Below are 17440 nucleotides of genomic sequence, written 5' to 3' on the forward strand. Positions count from 1 at the left end.
TGATCACAACTGCCAGGCTTCTGAAATGTAAACTCTTACCAGAGATAAAATTTGAAAGCTACTGCTACTGGGGTACGACAGGCTAGCGTGTCTTAGCTTATGGCTGTGCAAACATGTCAATCGCTAGGCCACTCCTGTAGCCTGGTGGGGGCAGCTATTTACATCACACTCTACAGTTGCAGTTTAGATGTGCTGCGATAACCAAGGCGTTCTAACGAAAGACTTGTCATCCCACTGCATGCTTAAGACATGGACTGTAATGTAGCTGATAAGGGGTTTCAGAGTGAACCTCTGCTCATCTCATCATTTATGAAAAATGTTCAGATACCATACCAGACGGTAACGAAGTCTCACAGACTAGCAAGTCCTTGTCACCACTGTCAATGAGCTGTTCTTTATCCACAAAGTCCTCTTTTGAATTGTGGCACTGCATTCAGTTTGCTCAAAGAGCCAGTGAGGGGGCTAATTGTTAGATTATACACAACTTTTTTTCTCTCACAAAGATTCTGCAGAAAAAAAGCAACTGCTAAAATAAATACGATTCTTCACTGGTTTCAGGACAAGTAATGCCAAATGAATGTTTCCATTGATTTTTCCCTTCCTATGGCCCTTGTCCCTTACTATGAACATAGCCAACTCAGAATCTTGTGTGTGTTCCTTATTATCAAGATGGATGAAATGCACCATATGGTTGTATTCTCACCACATTCATGGACCACCTCCTCATATGTGCTTGAAAAATGCAAACCAAGTTTAATATTAGTCTAAGATGAAACAAAGCTCCCTAAAAATACAACATGGACTTAAAAAAATTAAATTAAAAAAATGTTAATAGAAAGTGATGAACTTAAATTGTAGTGCAGGGGTTGACAAGCTACAGCCTGTGTTGTGCTACACAGGCTTTTAAAAATAAAGTTGTTTTTGGAACATAACCCCCAAAATACAACATGGACATCAAAATATTTTGTTTAATACTCTTGCCGCAGATTCCTTCCCCGTGGCATGCTACAGTTGGCGAGAAAACACATTTTGAAGGGCATTAGTTGGTATTTGTGTGTAGGAGTGACGTGTAAGTGGATAGGGAGCTTGCAATTAGAAATCTGCATATTCCCGGTTCTGCTTCTTATCAGGTGTGCGATCACAGATGACTTAGGTCATTCTACGCTGAGGGTAGACTGAACCATTTCTAAAGTTTCTTCTAGTTCTAAAGAGTCTTTCTTTATTGTGTATCATTTCATCTGTGGGGAGTTGTTTAAAAATAGTTAACAGTTAAAGTAGAAAAATCTGTCAATTCCCCTAAGTTATCACTCATACTTCCTATTTGCTAAGCTTCTATCTTTGGAAACTGTTAGCACACAGAACAATTATAGTACTAACTTCTCATTTTCTTTGCAGATTCTAGCCCATGAGGCAAGCCAATTGCATCCCTGATATACCTTTAAGTATACAGAATGTAGTCATGCAGAATTAGACATGTTCAATACCCTGAATTAGGACTTTTAAAGTCCATAATACAAGCTTGTGACTGTCGTTTACAAGTGGCTCTAAAATGCAGTCCAAGGAGGCACTGAAATTATCTCAGATGCTTGCTAAAAATGCAGGTTCCTGGGCTCCAGAATCCACATTTTAAGAAGTACCCTGGCAATTCTTATGGCCACTGAAGTTTTAGAAATACTGGCTGAAGGAAACATTCCAATATTACATAGAAATCATTTTTTTAAATTATTGAAAAAAATGGGCATAGATGTGAATATAATTGGAGGGCAGATTATTTATTAGATAAATTTACCAAATTTGAGGTTTTGAAAGTTGCATAACATATTAAGCTTCAGGAACTTTCTAAACAATCTCTCTATAGCTACACAGTAAGCAGCACTGGATACTATAAATAAAATTTTAAAGTACATTTATTCTTTTAAAATATACACAAATCCTTAAACTAAATGCATCAAACATTGCAAATCAGCAACTCACACTTTTATTACTTCCTGGGTTGGAGCAAAATAGCTTCTCTGTTTCAGAAATGATCCATAAGGCCGAATGAGGTTTTCAAGGATGCACCAGGGCATGTGCAGCACAGGGGTGTTCGGGGAGTGGGGGGGGGGGGGAGGCGCGGTGGCACCCAGCCCCATGGATCGCTCACATCTACCTTCCCTGAATCTACCCAGTTCACTTTACACTTGTAAACCTTTCAACTTAAAACCCCAGGTGCAGTTTTTAAAAAGCCTATTATGTTAACAGAGAGCAAAATGTTTGTGAAAGGTGAAGGGAGAGATATCCATCTTTAGAGCATTTGTGCCATTATCCCATAAACAAAGAATGGAATCATTCTAACAACTCCCTTCAGTAAGGAATTTACTCACTGGAATGCTTTGAAACTAAGAGGCTTGGCTAAGTGGTATTTCCCCTTTACTTTTCCCGTTTGTACCTCCATCATCACACTAAACAATTAAATGTCACTTGGATGCTTTTGTTTTTCAAGGGCTATAACTGACTTCTTAATCCATTTTTAATAGTGACTTTCTTCAAATGGATGGAAAACACAATGGGATTCCTCTATTCTTTATCTTTCCTGCAGCTGTTGTTACTGAAAAGATCTTAGAACACTTTTTAAAGCATATCAGCCATTCATCTTTTCCTGAAAGAATCCAACACAGGTATTACAGTATTTTTTGGATAGGATTCAGATAAATATATCAACATCTCTCTAGCAACAAAGGCTCATTTCTCTGCTATAGCCTAAAACAAAAATTCCTTCCAGCTAGTTTCTATGGTGCTCCAGAATCTTCCCTGTTGCTGCGTCTTGTATCCTGAGAAAGGGGCCTATTTCAGAACTATAAAGAAAATATTATCCTCACTGTTTTTTGCCTTCCCTTTCTTGCAGCTCATTTGTAATTGATGTAGATTAAAAAAAAAAAAAAAAAAAAAAAAAGAATGGGAAGGATTCTACTTCTGGAGAGACTTAGAAAAATTGTGAAAGTAACAATTTCAAGGTCTTGCCTGTTTTTTCAGTTGTTTCTGAGCTCAGCCAGCGTTTCAGGAAGGCAGGCAGTCTCCCTAGGCCGCTAGAGTACTCAGAGAGATGTCCTCTGGTCTCTTAGCAACCCAGTACTCTAATGAATGCACCTACATTTCTATACTGTTTTCTGTTGAAAAGTTGAGTAGACCCAGTATCTTTCTCAAGCTTGCTGCAATTAAGTAAAAATCAGATGTTTGCCCTAGTATTTTTAAATTCCACTGTACAACCTCAGCTTAATCCAAAGATGGCATAAAACAGGCAAAGCTCGACCACATCAGGAATGACAAGTAAACATCCTTGAAACTTCAACAACATTGAACAAAGAGTTCAAATTATTTCTCTTTCAAGTTTAATCTGCTTAATGTTCCCCGTCTCCTCTGGCAATCAGCCTGAAGAGGAAGAGATTCTCAGTAACCAGCTGTTGGCAAGTCCAAATAATGTATTAAAAAGAAATAGGATGTATGGTCTGTTAATTTCTGATGGATATAGTAGGAGCAAGTTCACAGAAATGTTGCTATATTGGGTAACTTTCTTGGGGTAAAGTAGGAACATGTTGGAAGTTAAGCAGTTATCTTAGGTTAGTTGTCTTTTTCTTACTCCCTTGTTATGGTCTCTTTGAAATGTTCTTTTATTGTATGTTTGTTTTCTTTTTGACTTTTTTTTTCATACAGTTGATTTAAAAAAAGAAGGGAAAGTTAAAAAAAAAAAAAAAGAAATAGGATGGAACATTTCTAATAAAATCAAGCAAAGGTAGATCTACTTTAACTACACATCAAGCATTATTTTTATTGATGGAGAGGGAAAAAAAACGTTAGAAGTTAGAATATCGAAAACTATGCATAGGTTTTACACAAATTAAATACTGTCAAAATCATTATCTGAGAATCATTGGCATACTGCCATGATGTGCTAGAAATCAAAGGAACACTTCTGTGACAAAAAAGGATGAAGATGACCATTCACTAGAAAATCATCAATTTGGGGAATATTTGGAGGTGAGGGGCAAGTCCATCAATAGAACGCAACCTCCTAGGATTTCACCATGACCATCGCAACCCCTTGCAGGTTAGACTAAAATGTTACATCCCTCAGAACAGGCAGCAGAGAGCCCTCTCTTAGAAAAGGATGTATGTCCAAAAATGAAAGACAGAAAAAAAAAGAGACAGGGCTAAACGTGAACAGAAAGGTCATTGTCAAAAGCTGATAACCAATAAAGGTTGATTACAGTTAAAAGAGGAAGGATTCCTTTCTTGGAATTCAACTACATAAAAACAGTGTCAAATCCTGTTGACACTGGTATGTCTCTAGACATTGGTATGCCACTATTTCCATGGTGTGAACATTCAGAACTGCCTCAGTACTCAGAACAAAAATTTAAGGCTGATCCAAAATCTGGTCAATAAGCCACCACAAATATAAATAAATCCTGGAGTCATCTGAATTTATTTAGCTTTTTTTGGGAGGCACTTGCCCATATTGCACAAGGCAAAGTGGTCACTCTTCTGGCGACAGAGGAATTGAAGAGAAAGAAGTAAGTTTCAGCCTTCAGGAAACCAAACCGGCAAATCTTACTGATGAGGACAACTAATGACTCAATTGACAGATGGGACACAGAAGTTAACACTAGGAAAAATGACCTTAATCTCAAGATTAAACTTGCAGAGAGATCATCTGCCCAGCCTCAAGTCATTCAGTGATCTGAAGGGCCTGAAAGACATGATATCCCCCCAAATACATCCCCTTCTCCTCTGCTTACAAATAGAATTCTACAGTTAGAATTTCACTATTTTAGCTAATATGCCCGTAGTTTTTTAAAATGCAAAAAAGCCCAAGAGATGGGATATTAAGCTTTAGTTTTGATTTGTTTCAAACCTTGTGACTAAGTCTTGATGTGAAGAGTATGGTAGCAGAGAAAAAACAACATGAGGAGACTGAAAAGCTACTTCACAATGCCCTCTAGGATTCATCCCACAAAATCGATTAAAAGGACCTCATGAACAACCTGTCAAGTGGAAATAAGAACTTTTCAATAAGGAAAACTACTGAACACTGGATAATCCCTTCTATTAATCTCAGAATCTCAACATACATAATTTAAGACCAAATGATATATTCCAGATTTTCTTACACTCTCAAATTTACAATGTGGCTGCAGGCTATTACCGTTAACAAGTCCACGCTTAAATAATATCCTGCTTTATTTAAAGGTATTTTGCAAAGGTAAAAAAAGGTTTAAAGAATCTGTATGACATTACATTAAATGCTTCTTTTCCTCTGTCTTGAGTGTTAGGAGCCTGTCACACCCCTTGACTACGTTAGCCCACCTCAACAAGCACGTTCTTCATTTTCTTCTGTGCTTTTCATCACTGAGTTACAATTTCATTTTGTTCCACACTTGAACTATATATAAAAGATGCTCTTACTAAAGTATAAGAAGGATATGTGATGATTTCCAAATGTTATGAACCTGAAAATACTTCAAATCTGTTATCATTCTATGGTAAGTTTATTTCATCCTCTCTTAATCCAAATATATTGCAACCCTTTTTATTGGTTTACCACCACCCTCAAACACCGAAGGCACAGCAGTGGCGGACGAGTCAGCGAGCCAGGACGCAGGACGGTGCAGGACGGTTCCCTCAGCGAGGACGCCAAGCCCTGGTAAACTGAGGGCGAAGGATGAAGGGTACCAGCTTTTCTCCTCTCAGGGAACTCAGGGGGACTGCAAAACAATCACGAGCAAGGTCATCTCAAACCTGCGTCCTTTCCACTTGGCTTCCACGTAAAACTGAGTTTGTGAGAAAAGCAGAGCAGAACCAAGAGATCCCCCTTGTGCCCCCAGTTTGTTGTGGGCCTTTGTAAGGATGGCATCAAGCTACTAACGGCTGCACTTCGGAAGCTGAGTAACCTACGCTAAGGAGGTTTAGTACCCCAAATCTACTTCAACTCAGTGCCATCACGCAGTTGGTGAGAAGGGAAAAGGGGTTGAAGGGAAGCAAGGGAACCAGTGATGTTCTAAAGCTGTCTGCTTTCTAAAACACTTCTGACAGCGTCCGCCTATGGGCCACAGTTACAGTCGCTTTCATTAGCTAGGTAACAATGAGAGTACAGTGGTGTAGCCAAGAAAACCAAGGGACCTGCAGTAAAAAGACAATGCAGATTATCCAGCATGTAATTAAAATTACTTTTAACAAATACGATTTTCAAGTGGTGTATTTTTCTAATGCTTTTTAAAAAGAAAGGCCTTTAATATTCCATTACCTTAAGTTTTTTTAAAATGATGACTTTAAATGTGATTATTCCTAAACCACACAAGAGTAAAATAGAGCATTTATTGATGGAATAACAAAAGTGCTTTTCTTAAATATTCTTCAAAATACATTTGTACAACTTACAATAATATATCCAAAATAACTGTATATACAAAACATCACCTAGTTTTAATGTATGTGCTTTTTTCCCCAAAAATTACAAAGTAACTTCTTTTTTATTTATTTTTTTGGCAAAGTTCAACCTTAATAGAGGTGACAATTTTAAAGGTTGGTTTAAGAAAATAGAACCTGAGGGAAATTGACACGCAAGAGTCAATGACAAGCAAGAGATTTGGAGGAATATTTTTAGTTTGTTAAATAAAAATGTTTTTTAGAGTGATACTTTTCACATTACAAAAATAAACCAAAATGAAGAAAAGGTCACTGTAAAATGATGGAAAAAAGATCTGTAGACTTGCTTTTAGTATCTCAAATAACCAACAGTGCATGTCAAAAAAAGAAAGCAAGATCACAACAGTCTTGTATTTACTTTGTATTTGGAGAAGATAGTGAAATTAATGGCCACATTCTATTTTCTTTCAATTGCTATTAATGTGATTGATCTGATTGGCTCTTCGATGGATTTCATCCAAGAAGTTCTCCAGTTGTTCTATTAGCATTCGTTTTTTAAACCTGTATGAAAAAATTAAGTACTATCACTCTCAAACTTCTTTTTAATGAATAGTTTTATATACCAGAATAATGTTTTAAAAAGAAATGAGATACTGCTTTGGGAAGATTTTTCAATGAAAATGAAAATAAAAATCAGCATTCTATGAAACATAAAATCTGTTGGAAGATTACTAGATTACTGAATCAGTACAGTATTATATATAATTTGTCCCGAAAACAATCTAGATCTAGATGCGATGGGAAAGAGACCATTCCTTCCGCAATCAAGAAGATAAAGAATAAAGAAAAAAACTACTATATAAGGGTTGCAAACAGTCTAGCATAATTTGGGCTCCCAAAGCAATTGCTCCATTAGCAATACTCTTTGAAAGATGAATGTTGAAAGGAATGTGACCAAAATATGAATATAATCCCACACAAAATGGAAGGAGAAATGAGAGTTGGGCAAAAGCACTTAAAAACCATGCTGTTCTACTATTACAATTAAAAAGTTCATAAATCAAGGATGGGATGATTAGACATCATAATACAGGACATAGCAAAGTGTTAAAGAACAAATGGCAATTTTTAAAAATTTCAGTAATAACCAGAAGACTAATTTCAAATTAAAAACTGCATCCATCTATAAGTTTTAATACTCTTTGGGCTTTTTAGAATATCCAAGAACACTGCATAGTCCCTCTCTCCCTTTATAAGCTAATATGAATATAGCCACCATATTTTTACACAACTCTCTACAAGGGGGCAAAATCTGAGTGCAGGTACCAGCCAGATGCCCCAAAACAGAGCTGGGTCCCTGCTGAGGTCTGATCCGACAGAACATCACCACAAACGGCAGAACAGGTTACTCAAAATTATATATGAAAACGTACAGCCTTAGCTTGACTAACCTAGTGGATATCCAGTTAAAGTGGCCTATGCGCGAGTCACTCAAAAGAGAAAAACTGAAAAACAAGAACTAACTGCTCTCAAGCCGTTATGTGTGGCACAGAAGAGTGGGGGGGGGGGCGCTTATTAAAGGGTAGGTATGTTTACATTTGGAAGGTCAAATGGACAAACACTAAGTTTTCTTAACAATACTAAAATTCTGAAAGTCTTGGAGGAAAAATAAGAAATTGTTTATTGTACTTTTTAATACATATAAGTACACTTCTCTCAATTAACTGCACTTCCTAGTTATCATGTATAACCTTGATCCACAATCCTTTTGCTAAAGCAATCAAAATAAGGCCCACTAATTACTAAATACAATGAACTACATTCCTGCATTCAGTTATGATTAATATTAACTGTGGTCCAAATATATATTCCTATATAAAGGAGAAAAATTAAAGGCTGGAAAAAAATAAAGACACCAAAAAGCCACAAAGTAGGATAAATGAGAATTACGCAAGTATCTAGTAATTTGCAGGGAGAAAAGGAACTTGTTCACAATTTCTGAAGAATTTGTGGATGGCTATTTTTTAAGTGAACTTCTTTTAATAAGCTTAAAAACAAAAAAAAAAAAAGTGAGAAGAACTTTTATATGTGTGGGTGTGTCATACATGTATAAACAACACAAAAATAGATAAAATACTAACTATATAGATTGGGGACTCATTTCATCATCAAGCTGCAATAGTTTACTTACCTTGATGCTTCCTTAATGACATTTTGCAAAAATATTAGTCTTGTTTGTAAGCTGCCTTGCACGTGCTTCAGTAAAGTGAAGATTCTTTCATATTCTTAAAATGAGAAGCAAAACAGAAAAATTATTAAATGGCTTTCATTTGTACCCTTATTCAGTATTTTCCTATTGCAATTTATTATATTAAGCTATACTAAGGCAAAAACAAAAATATTCTACATAAAAATTTTACTGCTTATTTAAAAGTCAAGTGGCTTTGATAAAAACCCATCCTTACAATTCTAAACTACAGCTAACATGAGGGTATATGGAGGGGAAAAAAAATCAGGTTAAGAGTGCTATTTCAGTTTCAAGTTTGCACATAAAATTCTGCCAAGGACTCAAAGATCCTAAAAGGCAAGAACTGAGTTTCATCTGCCAACATCTTCTAAACAAATGCCAATAATATTGACATGATTTTCCACAAAGTTCTGTGTTCACGCAATAGATACACAGTGTTCCTAACTGTAGTTTTCTGGTCTGAACACATCCCTGGTCACCACCTGAGTTTAAGTTGTAGATAGCGGTAGGCAGTCTGCCAAGAGCTTTATAGACACAAAGCCACTTAATCTTGACGACATCTTTTTGGGTTAGCTGCTACACTAGAAATCCCAGTTGCTGGTAAGAATACTTAAGATCATGAGCGCGTCCTCCGGCAGGAACTGTGTGCAATTTATCTGGGTATTCTTCCTCTGCTCCCAGCCTTTCCTGCCTCCCACACCGAGACAGTGCTACTTGGGACTCAGTGGGTACCCATTAAGTACTGGTTGGCTGAATGAATTTCCAAGTCTTATATATCCACGAACAGATAGTGTTCAAGACTGATCTTTTAGTTATTTTGACTACATTTTAGCTCATTTTACCCTTTTTTTTCCTTTTGAGTACACACAGAAATCATATTTGAGGTTTGCGTCTAATTATACATACTTCTTCCTGGCTTTCGGATCTCTTTCATTATTTGTGCTTTTAACTCAGTGTTGACCTCTTCATGGCTTCTGCAATGCATCAATTTCTTTCCTTTGTTGAGTGAAGATGCTGGTATATTCTCTTCAGCACATTGTTGTTTATCTCGTGGTTCCTCATGATTTTCTAAATATCCACCACCACCAAGGTCATTAGTTCCTAAATGGTCATGACCAACAGCCTCGGTGTGATTGGTTGGTCGCTCCAGTAAACTGGCTGGAGAAGAGGATGTTGACAATTCAGTATCCAAAGCATTTGGGGTAATGTCCGGTGAAAGTTGGTCTGCAACATGATTTTCAACCACATCATCCATTGTTGAATCATTAGTGGTTTCTGAAACTAAAAACAAAGATAATGAAAATAAATGGTAACAACCCATCTCAAAGCACATAGTAAAGAAAGTTAAAAAGAAGACCGTCTATGGCAAATTGTGATTTCCTTGACTAATGAAAAGTAACAAATAATGTGATATGGTTCTTAAGCTTTACCAAACAAGATTTTAATGTGAATCAATGTGGCAAATTTCAAATGTAAAACATTTCACAATATTTACAAAACTTTTGTAATTTCTGCCCTTAAGGAAGGGGAAAAAAAGCTAACCAACCAACTTTTAGTTCTTTGATTTACTCTGGTAATTTTATTAGTCCAGCAGGATTTTTGCTTTGGTAAAATATACATGATGAAAATCATCATGACCATCCTTCCCTAAGAGAGTCTTGGCGCATTCCAACCTGACCGTGCTTTAAACATCTATTATCATTTATAGGCAAAAGCAGCCCCTAGAGGATTTGACGGGCAGTTTATAGTGGTCCATATTCTGCAGGGCACACACCACCACACATGTCATATTTCACAGGACATGCTTTCCTTATAATCAACCATTCAGCCCTCAATTACTTGATGTACACTGGGCAACCTGGGGCCCACTTCAGTTCATTAAGCCACCAGACTCCAAAGCTTGCAAGCTTGCCATGTAAGGCCAGATTAGACCTGTTCCCCCACAGAAGGCAGCTGCATTCTAAGCTTCCTGAATGCTCATCAAGTTCCAGACACCAGCTAAGTTCATCACTGTTTTCTTCACTTACTGTCCAAAATGTTAACTCCCTGTTTACCAAAAATGTACTTTCCCATACACTCATCCCTATAAATTCCAACTCCTGACTCCCTCCCTCCTAAATCTTATTCCATGATTTGCAAACTCCGCCTTACTGAATATTCTCTACAACTCATGCTTTAACTGAAACCCAGCTCTCGTCTAGAGAAACTGCTTTCTCCCCTTCAGACCTCAAGTAAAAACTGCTTTCCCTCACTCTCCCAGTGCCATGTCAAGACCACTTCTCCTATGCACTCTTGTAAAAACTTGCTCCTTTGAGGCTCCACCAGGCCACTCATCTTCTCTCTCCTCATCACTATCTTACAGCTCTTCCGTTGCTGATGTCTCTGGGCCCTGGTTCACAGCCCTCCTCCTGCCCTCCCCACCCCACACCCTCCTGACAGCATTCTAGGTCCTGACTACTCAAAGTGTGTAAGTTACAAGTAGCACAGCACCAGCAGAGAGCTTGCCAGACCTGATAAATTAGAATCTCTAGCTGAAAGTGATTCTATGCATATTAAAGCTTGAGAAGTGTGATGGGGAGAGACTTCAATGTCTAAGTAGGCCATCTGTCAAGAAACTGGACTCGGGTTTCCTCAATTTCTTGTCTTCAAAGAACTTTTACACTTAAACTTTTGCCTCCGATGTCAAACATAAATTCAGGCATCTAGGAGCTTACACCCTTATCTTTGCAGTACTCTTGGATACAGCTCTTTAACTCATCCCGACTTTTACTTCAGCAACTCCTCCACTTTCTCCCTCCTATTCATCAGATCCCTTCTAGACATCCACTTTCTTATTAAACCAGCTTACGCAATGCCCTAAATTAAATTCTCTTGCTCTATTGTCCTCCCAACAACATCTGTTGGGCAAAGTCCCCAAATCAGACAACTCTATCTATATGCTTGCTCCAGACCTACATTTGAAATAGTCAGCACTATACAATCACCTTCTTTACCTGGATCCTCAACACTACTAGCAATCTTCTATAACCTTCTCTCCCTCTCCCGCAAAAGATTATTCAAACCTTCAGAAAACCGTCTCCGTGCTCTTCAAATCTCTGCCTTTTGCAACATCTCCTTCCCACTTTCTCATCTCTCACCGCCCCCCCAAAACCCATTTTGTTTAGGCTTCTGCTTCCTTTACTCCACCAAGTTGCTCTTGCTAAGGTAGCCAAAGACCAGAAGAATCTTTCTGATCCTTGATCTTTGTAACTTTCTGAGCCCATAATTCTCTCTCCCGTTAGCTTCCACAACACTAAATTCTTCCCTAAAGTTTTTGCTCTGTGTTCTCAAAATCCCTTTTGGCATCTTTCTCTTTTTAACTTTGGCATTCTCAAGATTCTGTTCTAGACCATCTCTCCCTTGGTGAGATTTTATTTACTCCAACGGGCTTTAAGTTGTCTCCTAAGGGAATCTAGACCCAGCTTCATGGGATGGGGAGTATCTTCTAGACCAAAAGGGGGATGCGAAAGGAGATGAAATAAGCTACATGGCAGAGAGATTCTAAAAGGAGCCAAGAGGTCACTCTGGTGGGCACTCTTACCTACAATATAGACAACCCTTTTCAGGTTCTAGTGAATTGGAGTAGCTAGTAGTAAATACCGGAAACTATCAAACTACAACCCAGAACCCATGAATCTTGAAGATGATTGTATAAAAATGTAGCTTACAAGGGGTGACAATATGATTGGGAAAGCCATATGGACCACACTCCCCTTTGTCTAGTTTATGGATGGATGAGTAGAAAAATGGGGGAAGGAAACAAACAAACAAAGGCACCCAGCATTCTTTTTTACTTCAATTGCTCTTTTTCACCTTAATTTTTATCTTGTTATTTTTGTGTGTGTGGAAATGAAGGTGTCAGGGATTGATTTTGGTGATGAATGCACAACTATGTAATGGTACTGTGAACAACTGAATGCATGCTTTGTTTTGTATGACTGCGTGGTATGTGAAGACACCTCAATAAAATGAATTAAAAAAAAAAAAAAAGTTGTCTCCTAAATAGGTATACTTCTCCAGCCCAGTCCTCTTCTCCTAAGGCCCACACTCAAATATCCATCTTCCAACCTAGAATTTGCACGTGGTTATCTACTAGGCACTTTTATTTATTTATTTGTTTGTTTTTATTTTTTAACTAATAGGCACTTTTAAACTAAACTTGCTCATGATCTCTTCTGCCCCACACCTGACACCACCATCTACCCAAAATCTATTAAGACTGAAAGCCTGACTCCTCCCCATCCTGACCCCCACTATCCAATAAATCACCAGGTCCTTTGCTGATATGTCCAAGTATTTCTCAAACCCTACTACAAGGTCAACATCTCTTCCCTGGGTCTCTTCAATAGTGTCCTAACTGGTCCTTCTCCATCTACAATAAGTATTTAATAACATCAAATATCTGGTCAATGTCCACATTCTCCAATTATCTTTATACATTTTCTGTTTGTATAAGAGTTTGTTTGTGTTTGACTCAAGATCCAAATAAGGCCCATACATTGCAATTGGCTTCCTGTCTTTTAATCTATAAGATCCTTCTATATCTTTCTTTTTGCTATGTATATTTTTCTGGGGGAAAATATCCACAACAGATTCTTTTCCCTATAAAGTTTCTTACAATCTGAATTTTGCTAATTGCATCCCCAATTTGTCATTTACATGTTCCACTGTCCCTTGTAGTGCCTGTAAATTGGTAGATTAGATCTAGAGGCTGGAATCAGACTGATGGTCAAATTTTTTTTTTTTTTGCAAGACTACTTAAGAGGTAGCTTTGCATATTTCCAACAGGAGGTATACGATACCTGGTTTCTCTGCAGTTAAGATGTTATCAGCCACAAATGTTCACTGCCTATATGCCTATATCCATTAATTTATTAAGGGTTCCCTACAACCATTCTTGCCCCTCTCTGATAATATTCTGCACATTACAGTCAGCCTGGTCTTTGTAAATTGCTAATCTGATCAAGCCACAACCTCTTTAGAGCTTTTCAACAGATTCTCATCGTCCATAGAATACAGTCTAGAATCTTTCCGGCTTTGAGGCCCTCCATGATCTGGAGTCTGCCTGTCTTTCAGTTCTCACCTTACCTCTTTCTCAATACGCTGGCCATTCTGGAATTCTTTCTGTGTCCTTAATGCCCTTCTCTTTACTTTGTACCTTTACACATCCTCTTCTTAGAATACCAGCTCCAGCACAGGCAAGTACACAGCTTTATTTAATTCCCATTCACCCTGCAGGTGTTGGTTTAAACATAACCTCCTCAGCAGAGTGCCCTGACCCCCCTAGACTAAGTTAAATACTCTTACCAAATGCCTCCACAGCATCCCTGGCTTCTCTTTCCTAATATCATCACACTTCTGATTATTTGTTCAATGACCCGCTTTCCTCACTCATTACAAATGAGGGCAGAGATCACTATCATCTTCTTTACTGCTCTACCTCAAGGCCTAGCATTGTCTGAATAGCATTAATAATTAGTTGTTGAATTAAACTGAAACTGAAAATCATTTTTCCATGGGTATTGTTAATGCCCCTTTCAAAAAAGTTATTTTGCGATACTTAAGACATGGAAGGGGGTATTTTAGGGGGCACAATAGCTAACAAAAAGTATCATGAATATATGAAATGTTCAACAGTCGTTCATTAAAAAGACAGACAAAAATGATTACATGTTAATTTAGAATAAAAAAAATCTACATTCACTGGACTCTATCAATCAAGTTTTTCTACAATCAACTACAAAAATCTTTAATCAACTAAAAATCTATAATCAACTACAAAAAGCAGCAAAAAATCTTAAAAAAAACACAAAAAACCTCTTACTCTTATGAAGAGGAAGGGGTTTAATAAGATCTGGCTGTGCTTGAATCACAGGTACAGGTGGTCCTTTTCCTCCAATGTGATTGTTCACAACAGGGTTCTGCTGTCTGCCTCTGAGTAGCGGAGACATACACCGACGTCTTTTGGGTATCCCTTGCATATTTGGTTCTCCAGGCCGCTTATGTTTATTTTGAGGTCCAGCCACAAATTCATCTGCTTCATCTATCATCATACCCTATAACAAAAAAAGAACACAAATTTTCCTGAATTTGTGTACATTTTAAAATGGCACAACTATGATGACACTAATTACTCAACCAGAAAAAGTTTCAGCTTACTTTAGTCAAATTATCAACTGCTATAGACCAAGCTAAATCCACAGTCTAGCACAGTGCTTGACACACAGCATGTACTCCATAATATTTGTTAAATGAATGAAGGTATGAGTGGTCAAATAAAAGATTAACTTCTAAGGTGATGGTATGAGTAGAAATCAAGTTCTCATAAACTATGTCTAATTTTACCTAATATAGGGATTTTTAACTTATTGTATAATAATAGCACAATATCTTTTGGAATCTTCTCCACAAGATTCAACTTGCAAGGTGGTCAAAAAAAAAAACTTGAAAATTGAGAGAATGAAGACAAAGTTATAACATGATTTTCTATATAAAACAAATAGGCAAGAGGCTGTTGTGAATTTTACCTCTTTCACATGTTTTTACAAAAGAAAAGTGTAAAATACACCAGCCATCACACAAAGAAGGAAAAATATGTTATTTTCCTCATGCAGCAACAATTACAAGATTGATGAAATTATTCAATATTAAAACATAGCATGGCAAATCTTTCTCAAATCAAAACATCCAGCCGCGGATTTTAGTCAAAGAACTAACTATTTTAGATCCTATTAATTCCATGGTGCCTAAATTATATAATAGAACATTTAAAAATTACCTTTTTATCCAGCTTAAAGGGGTTCCCGAATGTATGCAATCTTCGAGGCTGATCAGGATCGAGTTCTCTTAGTGGAGAAGGGACTTGCTTGAGGTATTCTTGGTAATTCCCCATCTGTGCTATGGGAACACTGTGCACTTGGTCTTTTCAAACAGAACACAACAACAACAGCAAAAGTTAACCCCACTAAAACGGCATCCTACCTGACGCCAAATAACATCTTCTTCCATATGAGTGCTACCAAGTGTTATTCTCAGCAGTGCTCCCTTACCACATTTCCTAAATTAGTTTGTTCCAATTATACTTACTGTGACATAAAATCTTAGAGATTTTGAAAATAAAATTTAAAATATTGATTTCACTTTCTAAACAAAACAAGAATACTGCTGTTTATTTGAATGCACAGACTAAGCAACTTGCATAACATAACCGTGAAAAGGTATTTCTCTTTGTTCCAAATAAACTGTATTTAATTATAGCAGAATTTACTGAAAAGAGAAGTCACATAGATAACCTTTTCTGTAGAAAGCTATAGCTGAAATGCTTAAACCAGAGGTGGCGAAGGATTTCCATCTGACTTGATTTGTAGTAGGAGCCATGGGGACAGCAGAAGAAAATATCTGAATGTGCCCTATATTGGCCATCCAGAGTTAAACCACCAGATACTAGACTACCACAAGGAACTGAGTTGTGTGTATGTCTATGTGTGTAAATGTATGAAGGCCGAAAAGGAAGAAAGGTTACCTCTGGGGAGTACAATTTTGGACAACAGTGATAGTGGAGAGAAAGGCAGAGAAACAGAGATGACTCAATTTTTACTTCATTTGTTTGCATTTATAGTGAGATGATAACTACAATAATTCTTTAAAATTTACACTACCATATCATGTTGTTTTCAGACTGTAAGGAAAAAAATTACAGAAGATATACCAATATTAAAACCATAATCTAACCTTCATCCTGTCCTTTAAGAAATTTGCGGGTGCTCTTCAAAAGATTAGATCTCATTCTCGTTAAGTGATCCAAAAGATTCCGTCTTGGTATGTCATAAGCATTTCTAAATGTCTGTGGTTTCAAATCCTATTGTTAAAGAAAAAATTTATTTTCATTGAAATTAGAGATTGAATTAAGAGAAATGAAGATCACTAGCCTGAAGCTTAAGTTTGGAAATAAGATACACAAGTTAACTAGTTAGCTTAAGAAATAGAATAAAGGTAAAAGATGTCAATCTTAATATACTATTTTAGGATAAAAAGATGGAAATTATAAAAATTCAGAGCAGAGTTGAGTTCAACAGAAGAAAGAAATTTCTAACAACTATTGCTGAACAAAAAGGAAATGGCTCCTGACCAAATATCCTAAGTTCTCCATCAAGAAAATTATTCAAGCCAGTATTCAGACGATCAACGGGTATGATACAAAAGGGATTCCCAAATTTGGGAGTGAGCGCAATCAAATACTCTCAAATTCACATCTAACTCTAAAGATTTTATTATATATAGAGGTAAAGAGACATAAATACCTCATAAAATGAATTTCCAAATTTTAAAGAATTTGAAGGTTTTTAAAAACAGCTTTGGGGAATAATTTGCAAACCATAAAGTCACCCATTTTAAGTATACCGTTATTGATGAGTTTTAGTAAATTTATAGCTGTGAAGATATCACCAATCTAGTTTTAGTATACTTCCACCATCCCAAAAAGTTCTTTGTGTCTATTTGTAGTCACTCCCCACTCCCATCCCAGAGAACCACTTGTCTGCTTCCTGTCTGTGTATAATGGAGTCTCACACTTCGCAGGCATGTTGTTTTTTAAGATTCATTCACGTTATTACTCTTGTAAGTAGCCTGTTCTTTCTTATTGCTGTGTAGTATTCCGTTATATGGATATACCACATCTTTATCCATTCATCAGTTGATAGACCTCTGGATTATTTCCAGTTTGGGACTATTATGAATAAAAGTTGCTATGAA

At 37.0% G+C, this 17440-nt stretch overlaps 1 protein-coding gene across 2 annotated transcripts in view; it reads right to left on the reverse strand.

Annotated features, from left to right (window-relative positions):
- Positions 1-6337: 6337 nt before the first annotated feature.
- INTS6 (integrator complex subunit 6) overlaps positions 6338-17440 on the reverse strand; it is a 97983-nt gene continuing 86880 nt past the window's right edge. For both annotated transcript variants that reach the window (XM_037799678.1, XM_037799679.1), the window contains 6 exons: positions 16421-16547; positions 15468-15610; positions 14514-14745; positions 9557-9931; positions 8594-8687; positions 6338-6963 (listed from right to left, as the gene is read on the reverse strand). In XM_037799678.1, coding sequence (XP_037655606.1) covers positions 6870-6963; positions 8594-8687; positions 9557-9931; positions 14514-14745; positions 15468-15610; positions 16421-16547 — 1065 coding nt within the window. In that variant the 3' untranslated portion in view covers positions 6338-6869. The remainder of the gene's footprint in view (positions 6964-8593; positions 8688-9556; positions 9932-14513; positions 14746-15467; positions 15611-16420; positions 16548-17440) is intronic.

This window comes from Choloepus didactylus, chromosome 12, assembly GCF_015220235.1.
Source record: "Choloepus didactylus isolate mChoDid1 chromosome 12, mChoDid1.pri, whole genome shotgun sequence".
NCBI lineage: Eukaryota > Metazoa > Chordata > Mammalia > Pilosa > Megalonychidae > Choloepus > Choloepus didactylus.